Source organism: Dermochelys coriacea, chromosome 6, assembly GCF_009764565.3.
Source record: "Dermochelys coriacea isolate rDerCor1 chromosome 6, rDerCor1.pri.v4, whole genome shotgun sequence".
NCBI classification, from domain to species: Eukaryota; Metazoa; Chordata; order Testudines; family Dermochelyidae; genus Dermochelys; species Dermochelys coriacea.
This window is the reverse complement of record NC_050073.1, coordinates 54,354,813-54,377,663: the sequence shown is the minus strand read 5'-3', so window position 1 is coordinate 54,377,663 and position 22,851 is coordinate 54,354,813. Positions and strand designations below refer to the sequence as shown.

General features: G+C 41.2%; 1 protein-coding gene and 1 long non-coding RNA gene across 18 annotated transcripts in view; one reads left to right on the top strand and one right to left on the bottom strand.

Annotated features, from left to right (window-relative positions):
- The window catches only part of PHF21A (PHD finger protein 21A), a 244,235-nt gene that overhangs the window by 54,885 nt on the left and 166,499 nt on the right, over window positions 1–22,851 (top strand). For 16 of the 17 annotated variants that reach the window (XM_043515615.1, XM_043515619.1, XM_043515609.1 and 13 more), the window contains one exon: window positions 20,062–20,216. In XM_043515615.1, the coding sequence (XP_043371550.1) occupies window positions 20,163–20,216 (54 nt within the window). In that variant the 5' untranslated portion in view covers window positions 20,062–20,162. Of the gene's footprint in view, window positions 1–13,408; window positions 13,422–20,061; window positions 20,217–22,851 lie in introns of those variants that run through there. The other variant, XM_043515612.1, reaches the window with a different exon arrangement.
- On the bottom strand, window positions 11,675–20,694 carry LOC122460487. The gene is made up of 3 exons (XR_006281811.1): window positions 20,683–20,694; window positions 19,578–19,587; window positions 11,675–11,850 (listed from the first exon to the last, which is right to left on the bottom strand). It is a non-coding gene; the product is annotated as an uncharacterized LOC122460487 (long non-coding RNA).

The following is a 22,851-nucleotide window of genomic DNA, read 5'->3' as shown; positions in this document are numbered from 1 at the left end:
AAAAGCACAAGCTCCCTCCATGGCATTCCTATCAGATATTCTGCTGCAGGACACCAGCAGAGCAGCCACTTGGAGTTTGACGCACACGTTTGCGACACACTGTGCTCTAGTTTATGCCTCAGCTGTGGATGCAGAGGTGGGATCAGTAGAATTGCAAGGATTTTTGCTACCAGCGTCCTTGCATTTGCCTCCAGCCTGAACACTGCTTTCCAGTCACCCATGTGTGGAATACACATAGGGACCATCACTTGAAGTAGTGGAGGATACTTGTTGTAACTAAAGGTTCTTCAAGATGTTTGGTACCTATCTATTCCACTACCTGCCCTCCATTCTGTCTGCTTCAGATTTTGTTGGATTTGCAGTGAGAACAGGAACTGGAGAGGTGTTGACCCATGCTGCCTCTTATATCCTAGGTCAGGAGCATGAGAGCTACTGTGCATGTGCGTGCCATTGGACACTGCTTTGAAGAATTTCTGGACTTGAGCGTATGGTGCACATGTACTTACTTGTGGAATACAGATAGGGACCACACATGTCAAAGGACCTCCAGTTCCAGTAAGTAATTTCCACTTTCAGCTGCTGTCAGATGGCAGTGTGAGGATGTTGGTTTCCTGGGAGCCCTGCAGGCCTGGGTTCATGTCCCACCATCCTTACGCTAAGTATCCTGAATATTAAGAATTGAAATGCACGAAAGTAATGAAACATAAAAAGTAAACTTTGCTGAAGAAACCTAACTCTGTCCCCTTGCATATAGGTTTTGTGTTGCTAGTAGGGCTGTCAAGCGATTAAAAAAATTAATCATGATTAATCACAGTATTAATCGCACTGTTAAACAATATTAGAACACCATTTATTTAATTCCCCCCCATATTTTCAAATATAGGATCAGGGCTGGGGGCTCTGGGTGCGGGGCTTCACCCCTCCCCCTACTCTGGCTCAGGAAATGGCAGGTGGGGGCTGGCCTCAGCCTCCTTGCCGCCAACTGGGAAGCAGAGGGCTGAGGCTTCAGCTCACATTGCCAATGCCTCCTGCTGCTCCCACAGGTATGCAATGGGTTTAATTTTGTTTTCAGTTAATCGCAGGCATTAACTGTGATTGATAGCCCTAATTGCTACTTAATATGATGTTAAATATATGCCTTTAAAATATAGTTAATCCAGCTATGTTGTCAATTTAAGTTTCACTGAGATCTTTAATTTTGAAACTTTCTAACTTTTGTGTATTTTTTTGTTAGAGAAGAACAAGTGCTAGTGCGTTTATGTAAGTGCTGTGACAGTATAGTTACATCATTCAATCTAGCTATTAATCATATTTCATGTATAATTATATGCACTAACTTAAATAACCACATTTGACTGTCTGATCGTAGCAAAGTCTGGAAGTAACTAAATATCGATGAAGGATTATTCTTATTTGTCCCAGCAAGAAATTGCACTGTGGACTACTGCCTCCAAAGGCAGAAACCTATTAAGCTAATGGCAATTCTGCTTCTTCTGTCAGCAGCATTCCTAGTTGAGGCTTGGTAGGAACAGTCTAATGTACAAAAGATATGTATTCCACAATCCATCTTTTTTGCAATGGCAATCACCTATTGAAGTGCAGAGTAAGCCATCTCTCCTTTCCTTTTTAAAAACCAGATGAGATTAAACAAATCCAGGCCAACACAATCCTGCTCTTTCACATGTCAGTCTACTGCCAGTCTAATTGCAACTATAATTTAGGGTTTGATCATGTTGTCGAGAGAAAAACACCATATACATCATGGAAGCAGGATTGGGCCCTTATAAATCCAAAAAAGCATTTTTACATCTGCAATATCACTTTCAAAATGTATCTTTCTAAATCTCTGCACCTGCACAGATGACACAAAAAAACCCTAATGAGTTATCTTCTAGGAAAAAAGATGGTGAACAGCACTCATCCTTTTATTTCTTTTAGATTTTAAGTTCAAGTTCATTAAAGGTTGTAATAGACTTGCAAAATGTGCTTGAAAATTTACCAGCCTAGACACAATCTACTCATCTCTTTACCGTGATGTTAATGAAAATACTTCCGATATTTAACCCACCTGTTCCTGATAGGTCTAAAAGACTTCTAGGTGTTCCTTGCCCTCCACTCTCTACATTGGTAACACCTAGTAGAAGTGATCTAATTCAAAATTAAGATTTTTTTGGAGTATTGCACATAGTTGCATGCTTAAAGTTCTGACCTTGACTGTTTGACAGTGAGTTACTCCTGCCTACAAGAAAGGAAACTGTCAGTTCTTCTTCGAGAGCTGATCCCTGTGGGTATTCACTGTGGGTGTGCACATGCTCTGTATGCTCAGGACCAGAAATTCTTCAATAGCCATGCCAGCTCATCTGAAGCTGTGCTTCCTAGTGCTGCCCGCTGAGGCCATAAACGCCAGTATGGACCGCTTGACCCCCCATTTCTTTTTCTGTCACCCATGGTTGGGGATGGAACCTCCTGTGTCAGTTTCTTTTTTTTGGTGTTCATTTTAGTTGAGTCTGTAAATACTATAAAAAGTATTCCTAGTTAGTTAGCAAAATTTACTACTTGTTAGTTGGGGATGGGGGTGGGGGGTCTTCTCTTTCTAGTTCTCCCTTTTTCTTCAGTGCATCAATTACGCCCAAGAGCCAAAGCTTGCCTGGCGTGCCCCTGGATTTTCCTAGTGATCATGTTCATGAAATTTGTGCTGCCTCAGGGAATCTCATGTCTCCCTCAAAGTGCAGTATCTGTCATGCCTTTCCTCCATGTATCAGACAAGCTTGTGATTTCAGGCTTCACAAGCACCTTGTGGAGCGTCACACAAGGCCCTGTTAAGATCTGGGACCCCCTCCCATTCTGCTTCCTCTCATCTGGAACCACCAGATAGCACATTGCTGGTTTTTTGTACTGGTGGTTTTCAGTTCTCCCCCAAACACAAGAACTCCATGAAACAAAAACACGATACGGACTACGGCAAACTTTCCCACAAGAAAAGGGACAAATTCCTGCATAAGTCCTGCAAAAATATGCCTGCTTTGCCCCTTTCTCTGGCACCATCAGAGATCTGTATCCTGGGATGAATGCACCTGAAGCTTGTACAGCAAAGAAGACATTGATGGTACCAGGAGCTCACAGTGCCCAAATCTGCACATGGACAGACCATCAACAACTCCTGTGCCTCATATAGATAGGAGGGGCCGTTCTCCCCTTCTCCAACACTACTGACCATGCACAGACTTCTGTCTCTAAGACAGAATTGATGGCCTTGACAAAGCCCAGGACCCTGGACAGTTCACCTCAGGCAGGTCCTTGATATGCTTTCCTGGAGGACTTGGCTATCTATGCAAACCTGGAGTTCCTGATTTTTCACGGAGTTGAAACTGTTGCAGGAGGTCCCTGCTCCATCAGTCTACCCAACATTTGCCGGTACCAAGGCTTAGCCAGGAACTGGATGCTCAGGCTCGGTTTCTTTCCCACCTACTGCTTCTGCTTCTGATCAGATGGAACCAAATTCCATGATACTCCAACAATGAAACATGAGGAGGCCTCTTCATTGGACGAATATGATCTGGTACCAACTGGCTCTCCAGTTAGCTGATGGAGGATTAACAGTCCAGGTAGGGCTTCCAGATCAACTCTACCTCCCTGCCCCTGTTAACAGCAATTCTGGCCCAGGGACCAGTGGTGCCCACCCTGGGGGCCACCTCTGTTCTACTATATCCATTGCATCAACCTTATTGGACCCCCTGGAATATGCTTCTGGGCATCTGAATATGAGGATCCTGAGCTCTGCACCCAGGAATGGTCACCACCAAGCAAAGAAGCACAGTCTTCATGGCAGCAGTTGATGGAATACCAACAGTACTAGTAGTACTCTTTGTCCTTTCCAGATGAAACAGTATCACCAGCCTCTCCCTCTTTTCCAGACAATTTTAAGCAGTACCAGGACCTTCACCGAAGGATTGCAAACACTTTCTCCAAAGTCCTCTGGAGAAGGTCCAGGATTTAACTTTCAAGAACCTAGACATACTTCAGCCTATGGATCCATCTAAAGTAGAACTCTCCCAATTAATGAGGCCATCACGGAACCTGCCAGAGTAGTCTGGCGTACACCTGTGCCCTGCCCCAAGAGTGGATTGAGAAACATTGATTAAACTAGCTAGAGACATAAAGGGTAACAAGAAAACATTCTACAAATAAATTAGAAGTAAGAGGAAAACCAAGGACAGGGTAAGCCCATTACTCATTTGGGTGGTGGGGGGAGGAGGAGAAACACAATAATGGAAAATGTGGAAACAGCAGAAGTTACTAAATGCCTTTTTTTTTAATTTTACACCAGAAAGGATAGTAGCAATTGGACATCTAACATAGTGAATGCCCGTGGAAAATGAGGTAGGATCTGAGGCTAAAAATAGAGAAAGAACAAGTTAAAAAATTACTTAGACAAGTTAGATGTCTTCAAGATGTACTTCATCAAGCCCTGACAACCTAGAATACTCAAGGAGCTGACTGATGAGATATCTGAGCCATTAGCAATTATCTTTGAAAAGTCCTGGATGATGAGGGAGATTCCAGAGGACTAGAAGAGAGGAAATATGGTGCCAATCTATAAAAAAGAGAACAAGGACAACCCAGAGAATTACAGACCAGTCAGCTTAACTTCAGTACCTGGAAAGATAATAGAGCAAACAATAAAACAATCAATTTGCAAACACCTAGAAGATAATAAAGTGACAAGTAACAGTCAGCATGGATTTGTCAAGATTAAATTGTGTCAAATCCTGTCAATGAAAGGTCACAAGCCTGGTGGATAGGAGAGAAGCGGTAGACGTGGTCTATCTTGACTTTAGTAAGACTTTTTTGATTCTGTCTTGCATGACCTTCTCATAAACAAACTAGGGAAGGACAGCCTAGCTGGAGCTACTGTAAGGTGGGTGCATAACTGGTTGGCAAATTGTTCCCAGAGAGTAGCCATCAGTGGTTCACAGTCAAGCTGGAAGGGTGTATCAAGTGGGGTCCTGCAGGGATCGGTCCTGGATTCTGTTCTGCTCAATATTTTCATAAATTATTTAGATAATGGCATAGAGAGTACACTTATAAATTTTGCAGATGATGCCAACCTGGGAGGGGTTGCAAGTGCTTTTTGGAGGATGGGATTAAAATTCAGAATGATGTGGACAAACTGGAGAAATGGTCTGAAGTAAATAGGATGAAGTTCAATATGGACAAATGCAAAGTACTCGACTGAGGAAGGAACAATCAGGTGCACACAAACAAAAAGGGAAATGACTGCCTAGGAAGAAGTAGGAGTACTGTGGAAAGGGATCTGGGGATTATAGTGGATCATAAGCTAAATATGAGTCAGTGTAACACTGTTCCACAAAAAGCGAATATCATTCTGGGATGTATCAGCAGGAGAGTTGTAAGCAAGACATGAGAAGTAGTTCTTTCACCTTTTCCATGCTGATAAGGTCTCAACTGGAGTATGGTGTCCATTTCTGGGCACCACATTTTAGGAAAGATTGGAGAAAGTCCAGAAAAGAGTAACAAAAATGATTTAAAGGTCTGGAAATCATGACCTATGAGGAAAGATTGAAAAAATTGGGTTTGTTTAATCTGGAGAAGAAGAGACTGAGAGGGGACATAACTTACCAAGTAAGTACGTAAAAGATTGTTACAAAGCAGAGAGTGAAAAATTGTTCTCCTTAATATCTGAGGCTGGGACAAGCAATGGGCTTAAATTGCAGCAAGGGCGGTTTAGGTTGGACATTAAGAAAAACTCCCTGTCACGGTGATTAAGCACTGGAACAAATTGCCTTGGGAGGTTGTAGAATCTCTGTCATTAAAGGTTTTAAAGAACAGGTTAGACAAATGTCAGAAATAGTCTAGGTATTACATAGGCCTGCCTTGAGTTCAGGGGGCTGGACTAGATGACGTACTGAAGTCCCTTCCAGTCCTACACTTCTGATTCTGTGATGACATTTTTCAGAGTAGCAGCCGTGTTAGTCTGTATTCGCAAAAAGAAAAGGAGTACTTGGAGCACCTTAGAGACTAACAAATTTATTTGAGCATAAGCTTTCGTGAGCTACAGTTCACTTCATGGGATGCATTAAGTGGAAAATACAGTGGGGAGATTTATATACATAGAGAACATGAAACAATGGGTGTTACCATACACACTGTAATGAGAGTGATCACTTAAGGTGAGTTATTACTAGCAGGGGAGTGGGGCGGGGGGGGGAGAAAAACCTTTTGTAGTGATAATCAAGGTGGGCCATTTCCAGCAGTTGACAAGAACGTCTGAGGAACAGTGGGGGAGGGGAGGGAATAAATATGGGGAAATAGTTTTACTTTGTGTAATGACCCATCTACTCCCAGTCTCTATTCAAGCCTAAGTTAATTGTATCCAGTTTGCAAATTAATTCCAATTCAGACTCTCGTTGGAGTCTGTTTTTTGAAGCTTTTTTGTTGAAGAATTGCAACGTTTAGGTCTGTAATCGAGTGATCAAAGAGATTGAAGTGTTCTCCTACTGGTTTTTGAATGTTATAATTCTTGATGTCTGATTTGTGTCCATTTATTCTTTTATGTAGAGACTGTCCAGTTTGACCAATGTACATGGCAGAGGGGCATTGCTGGCACATGATGGCATACATCACATTGGTAGATGTGCAGGTGAATGAGCCTCTGATAGTGTGGCTGATGTGATTAGGCCCTATGATGCTGTCCCCTGAATAGATATGTGGACAGAGTTGGCAACGGGTTTTGTTGCAAGGATAGGTTCCTGGGTTAGTGGTTCTGTTGTGTGGTGTGTGGTTGCTGGTGAGTATTTGCTTCAGGTTGGGGGGCTGTCGTCAAGCAAGGACTGGCCTGTCTCCCAAGATCTGTGAGAGTGATGGGTCATCCTTCAGGATAGGTTGTAGATCCTTGTTGATGCGTTGGAGAGGTTTTAGTTGGGGGCTGAAGGTGACGGCTAGTGGCGTTCTGTTATTTTCTTTGTTGGGCCTGTCCTGTAGTAGGTGACTTCTGGGTACTCTTCTGGCTCTGTCAATCTGTTTCTTCACTTCAGCAGGTGGGTATTGTAGTTGTAAGAATGCTTGATAGAGATCTTGTAGGTGTTTGTCTCTGTCTGAGGGGTTGGAGCAAATGCGGTTGTATCGTAGAGCTTGGCTGTAGACAATGGATCGTGTGGTGTGGTCTGGATGAAAGCTGGAGGCATGTAGGTAGGAATAGTGGTCAGTAGGTTTCCGGTATAGGGTGGTGGTTATGTGACCATCGCTTATTAGCACCGTAGTGTCCAGGAAGTGGATCTCTTGTGTGGACTGGTCCAGGCTGAGGTTGATGGTGGGATGGAAATTGTTGAAATCATGGTGGAATTCCTCAAGGGCTTCTTTTCCATGGGTCCAGATGATGAAGATGTCATCAGTGTAGCGCAAGTAGAGTAGGGGCATTAGGGGACGAGAGCTGAGGAAGCGTTGTTCTAAGTCAGCCATAAAAATGTTGGCATACTGTGGGGCCATGCGGGTACCCGTAGCAGTGCCGCTGATTTGAAGGTATACATTGTCCCCAAATGTGAAATAGTTATGGGTGAGGACAAAGTCACAAAGTTCAGCCACCAGGTTTGCCATGACATTATCAGGGATACTGTTGTAATTCTGATGGCTTGTAGTCCATCTTTGTGTGGAATATTGGTGTAGAGGGCTTCTACATCCATAGTGGCCAGGATGGTGTTTTCAGGAGGATCACTGATGGATTGTAGTTTCCTCAGGAAGTCAGTGGTGTTTCGAAGATAGTTGGGAGTGCTGGTAGTGTAGGGCCTGAGGAGGGGGTCTACATAGCCAGACAGTGCTGCTGTCAGGGTGCCAGTGCCTGAGATCATGGGGCGTCCAGGATTTCCAGGTTTATGGATCTTGGGTAGCAGATAGAATACCCCAGGTCGGGCTTCCAGGGATGTGTCTGTGCGGATTTGTTTTTATGCTTTTTCAGGGAGTTTCTTGAGCAAATGGTGTAGTTTCTTTTGGTAATCCTCAGTGGGATCAGAGGGTAATGGCTTGTAGAAAGTGGTTTTGGAGAGCTGCCTAGCAGCCTCTTGTTCATATTCCGACCTATTCATGATGACGATAGCACCTCCTTTGTCAGCCTTTTTGATTATGATGTCAGAGTAGTTGCTGTGGATGGCATTGTGTTCTGCACAGCTGAGGTTGTGGGGCAAGTGATGCTGCTTTTCCACAATTTCAGCCCGTGCATGTCGGCAGAAGCACTCTATGTAGAAGTCCAGTCTGTTTCGACCTTCAGGAGGAGTCCACCCAGAATCCTTCTTTTTGTAGTGTTGGTAGGAAGGTCTCTGTGAGTTAGTATGTTGTTCAGAGGTGTGTTGGAAATATTTCTTGAGTCGGAGACGTCAAAAATAGGATTCTAGGTCACCACAGAACTGTGTCATGTTCGTGGGAGTGGAGGGGCAGAAGGAGAGGCCCCGAGCTAGGACAGATTCTTCTGCTGGGCTAAGAGTATAGTTGGATAGATTACAATATTGCTGAGGTGGGTTAAGGGAACCACTGTTGTGGCCCCTTGTGGCATGTAGTAGTTTGGAGAGTTTAGTGTCCTTTTTTTCTTTTGTAGAGAAGCAAAGTGTGTGTTGTAAATGGCTTGTCTAGTTTTTGTAAAGTCCAGCCACGAGGAAGTTTGTACTATATTCTTAGCTCTCTCTTTCAGACTTTCTAAGTGGATACCTTCTTGCATCTCCCTCTATGACATTTGCGAAGGCACCACCTGGGGCTCTGTGCACATTTTCACCAGACATTATGCACTGATCCAAACTTCAGCACAGATGCCTCCTTTTGGCTCAGTGATTCCCCACTCGGATTCGGGTACAGCATACTTTCTTTCACCCTTGGGAGTCCCCCACAGTGAATACCCACAAGGGACAACCATTTGAAAAGAAAGAAAAGGCTACTTATCTTATAGTAACGGGAGTTCTTCAAGATGTGTGGTCCCTGTGAGTATTCACAACCTGCCCTCCTCCCCTTTAATCGGGTTATCCTGATTCATGGTAGAGTCAAACTGGGGGACAGTTGGTCTGTGCCACGGTTTATGCCCTTGGATGAAAGCCTGGTGCAGGTGCAGACCAACGGACACTGCTATTGAAGATTTTTTGGTCCTGAAAGCACACAGTGGGTGCACCACATATCTTGAACACCAGTTATTGTAAGGTAAATCTTTGTTTGGGGTTCCTTTTCACTACTTCTGTCAAAAGTCTATACTCCATCCCCTGTGAAAGTAATAGGAGATTTGGGAGCTTCAGATCCTTGTAAATCTTGGGGAGGGATAATTCAAAAACATACTGGTTATTCCACTTGGAGGCCCTGTGTCTGTTCACTGTGGCCCAATGACAGCATGGTTCCTGCATTAGTCCTGATGCGAGAAAATCCTTTGCTGTTGGTTCCTCTGGATCCCTTTTTGGAACTGGTCAATGTTAGTTTGTGAAGTGAATAGTATTGTAGAAAAAGGTGCATCTCTGGTTCAACCTTCTTTCACAGTGTGGAGCTTGGATTCCTGCAGAGCCAGTATAGGTAGGAGTAATTTGCCATTGGCACTCTATTTTGGGGCTTTACCCCACTGCTTAGACCTACCTGCTTTTTGTCCTCTGCTCAGAAACAGATGGGAAGATATGATTCCCACCAGTACCCCACCGGTTCTGAAGTGTGGCTGAGTGTAACAGCACGAGAAGAGAAAATACGAAATTTTGTTTGAAGTACAACTGTTTTTGATAAATGTTGTTGGCTGAACTTAAACAAAACTCTTGTTTTCCTTTCAGACTGTTTGGGTGCTCACCAGCTTTTCAGAACTGACTAGACTATTAGGCAAATCGAATCAACTCTGTATCAGATTCCCTATCTGTAAAATGGGGATAATGATACTTACATCCTTTGTAAAGCACTTAAGAGATCCACAGATTAAATGCTATAAAAGGGTTGTCAAGTGATTAAAAAAATTAATTGCGCTGTTAAACAATAGTAGAATATCATTTATTTCAATAGTTTTGGATGTTTTCTACATTTTCAAATATATCTATTTCAATTACAAAACAGAATACAAAATGTACAGTGCTCACTTTATATTTTTTATTACAAATATTTGCACTGTAAAAAAACAAAAGAAATAGTATTTCAGTTCACCTAATACAAGAACTGAAAGATGAACTTACAAATGTAGATTTATGTACAAAAAATAACTGTGTTCAAAAGTAAAACTTTAGAGCCTACAAGTCCACTCAGTCCTACTTTAGCCAATCACTCAGACAAACAAGTTTGGTTACAATTTGCAGGAGATAATGCTGCCTCCTTCTTGTTTACAGTGTCACCTGAAAGTGAGAACAGAGGTTCGCATGGCACTTTTGTAGCTGGCGTTGCAAGATATTTATGTGCCAGATGTGCTCAAGATTCATATATCCCTTCATGCTTAAACCACCATTCCACAGGACACGTTGTACATGCCGATAACAGAAAATGTGGAAATGGCAGAGGTGCTTAATGACTTCTTTGTTTCGGTTTTCACCAAGAAGGTTGGTGGCAATTGGACATCTAAAATAGTGAATGCCAGTGAAAATAGGGAAAGAACAAGTCAAAAATTACTTAGACAAGTTAGGTGTCTTCAGATCAGCACGGTCTGATGAAATGCATCCTAGAATACTCAAGGAGCTGACTGCGGAGATATCAGAGCCATTAGCAATTATCTTTGAAAAGTCATGGAAGACTAGAGACATTCAAGAAGACTGGAGAAGGCCAATTTATAAAAAGGGAAATAAGGACAACATGGGGAATTACAGACCAGTCAGCTTAACTTCTGTAACTGGAAAGATAATGTAGCAAATAATTAAACAATCAATTTGCAAACACCTACAAGATAATAAGGTGACAAGTAACAGTCGGCATGGATTTGCCAAGATCAAATTGTGTCAAATCCTGTCAATGAAAGCTAACAAGCCTGGTGGATAGGAGAGAAGCGGTAGACGTGGTTTATCTTGACTTTAGTAAGACTTTTGATTCTGTCTTGCATGACCTCATAAACTAGGAAAGTACAACATAGCTGGAGCTACTGTAAGGTGGGTGCATAACTGATTGGCAAATTGTTCCCAGAGAATAGCTATCAGTGGTTCACAGTCAAGCTGAAAGGGCATAACAAGGGGATCCCACAGGGATCGGTTCTGGGTCCAGTTCTATTCAATATCTTCAGTGATTTAGATAATGGAATCGAGAGTACACTTATAAAGTTTGTAGACAATACCAACTTGGGAGGGGTTGTAAGTGCTTTGGAGGATAGGATTAAAATTAAAAATGATGTGGACAAACTGGAGAAATGGTCTGAAATAAATAGGGTGAAATTTAATAAGGACAAATGCAAAGTACTCCACTTAGGAAGGAACAATCAGTTGCAAACATCCAAATGGGAAATGACTGCCTAGGAAGGATTACTGTGGAAAGGGATCTGGGGGTCATAGTGGATCACAAGCTAAATATGAGTCAACAGTGTAATGCTGTTGGAAAAAAAAGTAAACATAATTCTGGGATGTATTAGCAGGAGTATTGTAAGCAAGACACAAGAAGTAATTTTTCCGCTCTACTCCGCACTGATTAGCCTCAACTGGAGTATTGTATCTATTTCTGGACGCCACATTTCAGGAAAGATGTGGACAAATTGGGGAAAGTCCAAAGAAGAGCAACAAAAATGATTAAAGGTCTAGAAAACGACCTGTGAGGGAAGATTGAAAAAATTGGGTTTGTTTAGTCTGGGAAAGAGAAGACTGAGAGGGGACATAACTATTTTCACGTACAGAAAAGGTTGTTACCAGGAGGATGTATCTGAGGCTAGGACAAGAAGCAATGGGCTTAAAGTGCAGCAAGGGCGGTTTAGGTTGGACATTAGGAAAAACTTCCTAACTGTCAGAGTGGTTAAGCACTGGAATAAGTTGCCTAGAGAGGCTGTGGAATCTCCATCATTGGGGATTTTTAAGAGCAGGTTGGATAAACACCTGTCAGGGATGGTCTAGAAAATACTTAGTCCTGCCTTGAGTGCAGAGAACTAGACTAGATGACCTCTTGAGGTCCCTTCCAGTTCTATGATTCTGTGATGACTGGTGCTGCTTGATACCGATCCAAAGCAGAGCGGACCAACGTGTGTTCATTTTCATCATGTGAGTCAGATGCCACCAGCAGAAGGTTGATTGTCTTTTTTGGTGGTTCGGGTTCTGTAGTTTCTGCATCTGAATGTTGCTCTTTTAAGACTTCTGAAAGCATTCTCCACACGTCGTCCCTTCCAGATTTTGGAAGGCACTTCAGATTCTTAAACCTTGGGTCGAGTGCCGTATCTATCCTTAGAAATCTCACATTGGTACCTCCTTTGTGTTTTGTCAAATCTGCTGTTAAAGTGTTATTAAAACAACTTGCTGGGTCATCATCCAATACCGTTATAATATGAAATATATGGTAGAATGTGGGTAAAACAGAACAGGAGACATGCAATTCTCTTCCAAGCAGTTCAGTCACAAATTTAATTAACACATGTTTTTAACGAGCATTATTAGCATGGAAAAATGTCCTTGGAATGGTGGCCGAAGCATGAAGGGGCATATGAGTGCTTAGCAGATCTGGCCGTAAATGCTTTGCAACAGAGGCTACAAAAGTGCCATGTGAACGCCTGTTTTCACTTTCTGGTGACATTATAAATAAGAAGTGGGCAGCATTATCTCCTGTAAATGTAAACAAACTTGTTTGTCTTAGCAATTGGCTGCACAAGAAGTAGGACTGAGTGGACCTGTAGGCGCCAAAGTTTTACATAACTCCACTCAAAAACAAAACAAAATGCAACAAAAAAAATCTATATTTGTAAGTTACACTTTCATGATAAAGAGATTGTGCTATAGTACATGTATGAGGTGAACTGAAAAATACTATTTCTTTTATCATGTTGACAGTGCCAAATATTTGTAAAGTGAGCACTGTACACTTTGTATTGTGTTATAATAGAAATCAATATATTTGAAAATGTAGAAAAAAGTCCAAAAATATTTAATAAATTTAAACTAGTATTCTATTGTTTAACAGTGTGATTAATCACGATTAATTTTTTTAATCACAGTTAATTTTTTTGAGTTAATCGCATGAGTTTGCTGTGGTTAATTGGGAGCCCTATATATAAGTATTATTTTCATTACTAGTAATGCAAAGCATTTATACTGTGTAGCATTTTATATGTATTTTTAATTGTACTTTTAAAAAAGAAGAATTGGCAACTGCTTCAGGGATCCCCATTCCATTTCTTTGAGGAAAAAAATAATAGTGCTACTATTTGACAAATACAGCAGCTAGGATGGTTCAAGAGGAAAAAAGTGGCAATTTTAAACTGCTTCCTGTGGTTCTGGCTGACCTTTTCAGAACTGGTTTGTGCCCTTAGCCAGTTCTGGTTATTTTTTTTCTTCTCTTTTTATAAAATAAGCTGTTTAACACTCCTAGTTTAGCTTTCGCATTGAAAGGACTGTTGGGCCAAAATCAGTTCTTTTTTAAAGAGTAACTGGGGTTGTGAGATGAGGGAAAGAGGGAGAAAGGTCAAGAGTTTAGTGAACTTAAGAGGAAGAAAGGTAAGAGGAAGATGTTAATTTTCCTTGCTAGTTTCTCTTGCCCTGTGAGGTGAATGCTGGGCTTACCTAGAACTCCTTTTATATGGAATCTGATCCAAAGCCCTTTGAAATTTAAGATGCTTAAAATCCCCCCCCCCCAAATTATAGGTGTTTGTGTATTTATTTTGGGGGAAAAACAGTACTCCCCCCCATCCCCCCCTCAAATTGCAACAGGCTCTGTGAAGCTGTGCACTAGTGAGAGACTGATGGAATTCTTGGTTGGCTTTGTCTTTGACCTCATGCCTGTCACAGTGCACCTGTGATGTGCACTAATTGCCAGTAATGCATATGCATGTATTGCTTATTTCAGAAGGAAAACAGTGGACTGCAAATGCTTGAATCTGAAAATCTGGATTTAGCATGACCCAGACTTTTTAGCTGCACATATGCACATTACTGCATATACTAACACACATTTTAACCTTTATAAAAAATTTGAACACATAGGTTGTTAAGGGTATTTTCAGAATAACTGAACTTTGCTTTTCATGCCCCACTAACACATTTGACAATGAAAATTGGAACCGTCAGCACCTCAGCCCCTTTCTTATATGGTAGTTATAATGTCTTTATATTTCCAGTGCTCTGTTATTTTTTTACACTCAATTTAAAGCACGTGTGTAAAACCTGATTTTACTTTTTCTGTAGAGTATTGTGTTTGATAGCAAAGTCTCTCAATTTTTCTTCTACTTTTCATCTTTTTTGTTTTAAACTGGTGTAAATCTGCAATGTTTAATACTCTATATTAGAATCACATAACCATAATATCAGGTTTCAGAGTAGCAGCCGTGTTAGTCTATTTGCAAAAAGAAAAGGAGTACTTGTGGCACCTAAGAGACTAACAGATTTATTTGAGCATAAGTTTTCGTGAGCTACAGCTCACTTCATTGGATGCTACCGTAATATGTGCTAGCTACAATAACGGATAAGTCACTAGAGTTAAAGGCCTCAACATTCTCAGTATTAGTCCCTTTTTCATTTGTAAAAAAAAAAAAAATTCTTCTTGGACAGAAGGTTGGCAAGCAATCTAAAAAGTGGAACTATTTTTTCTTGGTTTAAAAAGAAAAAACATTCCTTTCTAGATGAAAAAATGTAATACGTAAAATAGGGTAGAATATAAGTCAACTGTTTGCACTTCTGTAACTCAAAGGATTAATATTTTATTGCAGGATACTAACTGTTTGTAGGCTTTCTTGTTGTTTAAAGAGACACTGATGAAAGAAATTATGGCTCAGATCTTTCTCCAGTGGTCATACTCACAATAAAGGGTTTGGGAAGAGCAGATCTCCTTGAGGAATCCCATGCAGAGGTTTCCCTCATGTCATCCAGTTGGGGATATGTGGGATTGGCCTAAACTGTGGGGCCTGCTTCCAAATCTGGTTGATTCCCTGAGGCCTGTGGAAGACTCTGTGCCTCTGAAGCTCCTTACCTCATCATTCACCCCCACACTTAGCTCCCAAGTACTGTGTTTTGATTGGAATTGCATCAGCATCAATTTACCAGGACGTGGGGCCTCTGAGGAAAGGGTAAGAGAGCCTCGAGGTGTATTTTCTCATTTAAAGTTTGTAGCACAAGAGCTGGGAAATAATGTGTAGTTCCTCATCTAATTTCCACCTACTTGCCCGTATGAATCATAAACCTGTGGAAGAACCTCTGTATAGGTGTGGTGCTGTAGAGGCAGCTGCCCGTCTCTTCAATATCAGATGCTGGGAGAGCCACACATGGATGGTCCTTCCATTCACAGTTCTAGGAGATATGATCAGAGCCTGCCTCCCTCCTCCCCTTTTTTAAAAAACACTTTACCTATAACTAATGACTGTTAAACTTAAAAAATGAATGAATTAAAATCTAATACTTATATTTTTACCATTTATATACTGAGTACTTTTTTGTGATTTGCTTCAGTTTGGACAGCGAAACTAGACTAGTAAATTTCAGTTTGTTCTTAACCAGTTTCATTTTCTTCCCAACCCTGGTTTGTTTACCATAGGCCAGTGGTTCTCAAAATCTGGGTCGGGACCCCATTTTAAGGGGTCACTAGGACTGGCTCAGACTTGTTGGGGCCTGCAGCTGTGGCTAAAGCCCAAGTTCCAGCCCCACCTCCTGGGACCGAAACCAAAGCCCAAGGACTTCAGCCCTGGGTGATGGGGCTCAGGTTACACAACCCTACCTGGGGCTGAAGCTCTTGGGCTTTGGCTTTGGCCCCCTTACCTGGGACAGTAGGGCTCCGGCTTTGGCCCTGCCACCTGAAGAAGCTGGGCTCAGGCTTCGGTCCTGACTCCTGGGGTTGTGTAATAATTTTTGTTGTCAGGAGTGGGTCGCAGTGCAATGAAGTTTGAAAACCCCCGCCATAGACAGAGAATGTTAAAATAAGACTCATTGACTTTATTAATAATCAGCATGGATTGATTTAAATCCAGTAATTTAAATCACAGATTTTAATAATGATTTAGAACAGCAAGCAAGAAACCTTGATTGAAACCAGATTTTAATCTTGCTTTGCATTTGTACTGCAGTTATTTTCTTCAAGAGAGGTTAATTTTCACTGATTGCTCACCATTACAGCATGCTGATTTGCAATTAAACATAGCCGTTACACTAAATTTGGTGCTACTTTTTGAAAACTAGGAGGCTACAGTATATTTACACAAATTTATTTAAGCAACTTTAGAGATTAACATACATTTATTCAGATTCCTAATTTTTACCTTTTTGATTGTTAGAAAGTGGTGAATAATGCATTTCTTGTTGACTAGAGTGTGTGTGTGTGTGTGTGTGTGTGAGAGAGAGAGAGAGAGAGAGAGAGAGAGAGAGAGAGAGATTGTGTCAAGCTGTATTTGGATGGAAATTCTAATGCAACTAAAAATGCACTAAAACTTAATTTTTTTAATTCATTAAAAGTTCTGCCTTAAATGTGCTGAATAAATAAACTTTATGATAAAAATAAAAAAAAATAAAAAAAATTTGCATTTAAAACTATAACTGATTTATTGAACAAAGCATTATCTATAGTTAATGAATTGAACTGATTATTTAGTGTCACCATGTCTTCTGGATTTTAGAGCTAGTAAATCTCATTCCGTCATATCATATTTTTACTCATGGATTGGAAGCGGAAAACAAGCTTTCATGCTTTTCAGCTTCTAATTGGTGTCTTAACTTTGAATGAACTAGTCATTGAACTGAACTAGCTAAACTGGCATGAAGAAAATATTTTCCCTGCACTTTCAGAAGAGGCTACTGCTGTCTTAAACTGGTTTAGCACTTTATCAAACTCTGGTCCCGAGTACCATGACTACCACTAGTTCAGTGGTTTGACTTTCTTCAAAACTTCAGCCATAAACATGTACCACTTGAATATTATTTTTTAATTTAATTTTAAATGGTCTTAATAGATTCTAGAGAGACAAAGTGGGTGAGGTAATAGCTTCTGTCGGACCAAATTCTGTTGGTGAGATACAAGCTTTCGAGCTTACACAGTGCTATTCTTCCAATAAAAGCTATTACCTCACCCACCTTGTGTCTCTAATGTCTTGGTCCTGACACACCTGCTACAACACTGCATTCATTAATGTATTATAGTAAATTTAGGCCTTAACATAGGCTGTCATAATTTCAAATTTAATTTTAAATAGGGTTTATTTTTTAAAATAGACCTGTATTTAATTTAATTGGAATATCCAGTTTAAATTAAAAAGTTAAAATTTTTTATTTAAAAAATATCACCCTGTTAATAGTTCTTGGGTGTTTTTGAAAGCTAAAATGAATGATCTAACCTAAATTGGCAGTATCCTTTTAAAAAATCCCATTATGAAAGTTTTCTACTTAAAAAAAAAAATTAAAAATATCCTAGCTATATTAATATCCTAGCATTCTGTAGTGTGTTGCACCTGATGCATCAATAATGGCTACCGAGATTGGATACATAATGAGTTCTGAAGATTTTAGAGTAAATATTTTTTAAAACTTCCAAAAAACCCACAAAAAACATGTAATTTTAAGACTGAGAGTCCTTCATTGTGTCTAAGCATGCGAAGATGATCAAGGACTCCTAATTCTGGCTCAGAACTAGATACTTCACATTGTTTTGGAAGTAACCTCCCCTCTGTATCTCATTTTCCCCCCCTCTAAAAATATGGGTAATGTTTACCTACTTCACAGTTACTATGAGGATTAATTCATGTTTGTAAAGTGCTTTGAAGATGGTAAGTAGTAGTATTGTTTTTTTAATGTCACCAAGTTCTGCTCAGTCACTGCAAAGGGTTTCAACATTAATGTATTCATAGTTCATTGTGCTTCTGCAAAACTGCTTTGGGTTATTTTATTTGGAAAACACTTACTAATTATCTTAATATATAGCTCCTTCAATTCTTTACAAATTTTGGGTCATAGACTTGCACTGAAATGCAGCCACATCTGGGGTGGACAGAGTCACGTGTTTAACAGCATGCATTACCACAACAAGATATTTTAAGACAATGTAGCAGCACCACACTCCCCTTGTTCCTTTTGGCCTGCTGTCTGGGTCTTCCTCTGTTTCCCTCTTAGTCCCCACAATAGTCTTGCAAATGACAGACTTATCTTCTTTCAGGGAGACCTAGGGTGGCCACTCATGCATTCCTGGAATACTGGTAGGTTTGCCAATTTTGGGTGGAGGTATTCCTGGAGGTTTCATCACATGACACAATCTCTAATTAAAGATTAATATGTAATTCCTGGAGACACCAGGGCAATCATGGTGGGTTGGCAACCCTAAATACTGGACATTCCAGTACTTCCAGGAATGGCAAGGGCCTACCCCTGCCACCATAACCTTGGACACACAGTATGTGTGAGGTCATGTCATGTAGGAGTGGAGTGGCACTCTCTTAAAAATGGCTCCTCCCATGCAGCTTGATTTTGGATGCAAGTGCATGAGGTCACGCCATGTGGGGATGCTGTTTTTAAGACCTTGTGTGCAAGGTCACGGTGGTGGGGGTGGAGCAGCATGTTCTTCAAAATGGTGTCTGACGTCTGATACCAGCAAAATCACGTCTGAATACTGGAAGAGGACAAACCCTAGAAAAGCTGGACTGTCCATTTTAATACCAGATAAGTGGCCTGCATAGGGATGTTCTGTCAAGTAGCAGTCTCCAGTCTAAAGAAAACATAAAAACAAAAGGGTCTTCTGCTCTTCCTGGGCTACCATTCTGCCCTACTCTGAGAGCTGACCCTCAGGACTTTCCTCCTGGAGGCTTGACTCCTAAGTGAGCTGATGACCCTCAGGGCTTCTTCCCTGGAGTCTTTCCCCTAGTCTGGGTCTGTACTTCCAATCTACTTCCAGGTCATCTGCCTGGGGACTGGCCTTTTTCTGGTTCGGCTACAGGAGCCTGCTTCTCCCCTTCTGCCCTCCTTCAATCAGAGCCCTCATAAGAGGCAGTCTCCTTTCTGCAGCTTTCTCCTCAACTGAGCTCTCCCAGCCCTTTATGGAAATTGCCCAACTCTTCCCTCCCTGTCAGGGTGTGATAATTGAATGGAGTCACCTGATACCAGATGATCAGGGTTATCTGGGGGGAGTGCTGAGCCGATCTCCATTTAGAGGGCCAGCCAGTCTGTGTCAGACAGGAAGAGAATATGAATATCCTATTCATTTGAGACTGTGGCTTTGCCTACGCATGGGAATAACCCTGATTCAGTAATTGATGGCCTGTAACCAGTGGAGCTGTGCTGGTGCTGACCCCTAAGGGTAGAAAAGGGTAGGAGCCTGCTTCTCCCCTGCTGCCCTCCTCCAGTCGGAGCCCTTTCTGCAGCTCTCCCCCCAACTGAGCTCTCCCAGCCCTTTATAGAAATTGCCCAACTCTTTTTGTGTGTGTTGCGTCAATTGAGGTAACCTGGGTTTACCTCTGCTTGAAACTCTAGTGAGCTTAGTTAATGCCATACTCATCTTGTTCTCATTAACACTAGTGCAGTGCAACAGATTACTGAATCGGGGCTATTCCCATGTGTACATGAGGTCTGTGTGGATTATTAAAATTGACAGATTGTCGTGGGAATATATGTTTTAATCCCATTTGTGCAGCATTGCGAATATACATTGTGTTCTAGTTTAATATGCAAGTTATTAGAGCGTTTGTAGGCAAACATATCTTCCTGCAAACTTTAACATGGAGAACAAGAATGTCAATTTTCATGCGTTCAGAAAGTTTCTAAGTTGGTTTAAAAGATCAGAAGGAAAGCCTTCTTTGGGAAGCTGTTAGGTTCCTTGTGATTGCAAGGATCATTTGCAAATTAGACTAAGATGCTATTATGAAAGATGGTCTAGTTGATTTCAGTATTCATGGTTTTTATTATAGTATAACTACTTTTAAAAACTGCCTAATTTCTGGCTTCTGCTAACCATAAAATAAAAAAATTTATTCTACAGCAATAGTTTGGAGAAAAGGAACTTTCATTTTCTGAAGCCAGAGACTGAAGGCACTGTGGAATTAGTAAAGAGACAGCTAGAAAGAGTGGAGAAGGTAGAGAATGGAGTTGCAGACTCTACAGGAGGCTCTGAAAGTGGAAATTCAGGTTCACCAGGTAAGTTGTATTCTTTATTTCTTGGTTTTCTTCTCATACATTTTAGTGCAAGTAATGGTTAGTCCTAAGAGGTCAGATATAGCAATAGCCTGTTAATTTTTGAAATTGCTATAGAACTTTACACTTTAAACTTTCCGTTTACCCATCAGTGGCTTCTTTATGCTAGTAAATACTTCATAAATCCATTGGTCTGAATTTTTTCTTTTTTTAAAATGACATGCTTTAGCATTGATGAAACAATCTAAAGAGGGCGTTTTCAGTGAATTTTGGCTGAGAGGTCTTTCTGTGGTCCAAAGACACATACTGCCAACTTAAGAAATAGGGAAAAAAATCCTGGAATCATGGAGAGAGATGTGTTCCAGTGAGAACATGCTGAATGCTGATACAGCTGGGACTTAGACACCGGGGGAAAGCCACTCGAGGGGTATTTTAAATAAAACCCAAGTTTTTTGACTGCAGAAACAACCTCCTTTCACCTGAGCTCAAGAAGAATCTCTTTATTTTGTAGTGTTAGGATGCTTAAGCTTTGTCTGTCAGATGCTAAATGGCAATAAAAATCAGTTAGCCAATCCATTTAATCGCATATGAGTAATTTTAGTTAGATTGGTATAGCTTTGAGAAACGTAAATGAAGGTGTGTCAAAATGGTTCTTCAAATATAAGGTAAGGTCACAACCATAACTATGGAGTTACCTTTTTTCTTTAAGTGTTACCTTTTCAAAATACTAAATTAATATAAAATCAGCTAACCGTGTGAGTATCTCTGAGGGGCATGTGAGAATTGCTACTTCTGTTATACACATGAGTAAAATGAGATGTGTGTGGGATTCTGTGATGAAGTTTATTGAAGAGTTGAACTGTAAACTTGGCTCTGACACTGACTTGCTGTGAGCAAGTCTCTTCACTTCTGTTTTTGTCAGCTACCACGATGAGCATAATACTTGAATGGTTAGATCAGTAAAATGAGGATAATTATATTTGTCTAGCTCACAGGAATGTTGTGAGCTCTAACTGAATAAAGTTTATGAAGTGTTAAGACCAAAACGTGGAAGAGCGTGGAACAGAATTCAGGCCTTTCCTTTATTCTAGCTTTATATGCATTCTTCTAGATCCTGAGGCCTTTTACTGGGAGGGGGTGGATCATTTAAAGAAAGCCAGATACCAGCTTCCAGAATTGAAGTTTTAGTATTATGTGCTTGTGATGGGGCTCTACTCCCATACTAGTGCCTCCTGCTGGTCATCTTGGGGATCAGCTCCGCTGGTCAGTATGTCCACTCCTGGTGTTCCTTACCCACTGTCACTCCTGGGCCCGTGTCACTCCAAGGACCATGGCGGCATCTTCATGACACAGCCCTCTGGCTGTGCCACACACTGTGCTCCCCCTTCTGGGGGCCATTCCAACTGTCCATCCAGTGCATCATTGTGTGTGTGTGTGTGTGTGTGTGTGTGTGTGTGTGTGTGTGTAGGAGGGGGGGTGGGGGGACCTGGGCCTGCCCATTATTCCAGGTTCTGACCCAGGGACCCTGTAGATGCCAGCCACATGCTGCATCCCCTCGAACCTCTCAGTACATTTCCCTGGGCCACTTTTCCACAGCTCCAGCACCTTCTTCACCCTTCCCTCAGGGCCTCAGCATGTCAGTCTTAGCCATGAGCCAGGAGCTCTCTGTAGCTTCCCAGGTCCCTGGTAGTCACACTGCTCTGTCCAGAGTGCAGGCGTTCCTTCTGCTTGCAAGGCAGCCAGATCTTCCTCCTTGAGCTCCAGGGAGCAACTGAACCTGCTTTGTCCTGCAGCTCTTCTTATATGGGCCTGTCAGGCTCTGATTGGCTGCTCCTTGCAGCCCCTCTCCGATTGGCTGCTTTTCCCGCAGCCTCCCTACGGCACCATTAACCCGTTACGTGCAAGTGTGGGGCAGATTAACGGTGCTTCTCAGGAATTTGAAGGTCCTTATCTTCCATGTGGAGTTCATAAAGGTTTGTATTGAGGTTCTGAATGCTTTCTTAATTTTAAAAGGTAACTTTTTCAGGAGCATATAGGTGTGTCAATAACAAAGTAAAGATGGAGTTCAGGAAACTTCATTGTTGTTTACTGCTGTACAGCTCAACTGGAGAGTGACATTAGGCAGTACATTGGAAAAGTAAGTTATGTGATATAATTTTTATTTAAGAAAAATCCTGCATAGAAATACCAAATATTACCAATATATATATCAGAAGCCAGCACTGTGTGTCACTGAGAGAATTGTCCTTCATCATGTCATCTTTGTTCATCAATTTTTTGACTCCCCAGATTTCTCTTTCAGATGGCTTCAGTAAATTTAAGTTAACTGTATAAATTCCTCCTTTTCCTCATTCCCTATACCCATGTTGCTGATGGGGACATGTACGTGTATCTAGAAATATATTGAATTAGTGGTTGTCAAATTTTTTCATATTGTACAACCTTCCAACCTCTTTATTCTGCACCTTACCTGTGGCAGCTATAGTACTCTATTATATGAAAATGAATATTGTGACTATATTAAGGAGACAGTATTAAAATAAACTCACTTTAATGTGCTGGGTGTTTTTTTCCTTCATTGCATCTCCCCATTTTATATTTATGATTGTAGCCTTTTAAACTCATTAGGATGGACTCT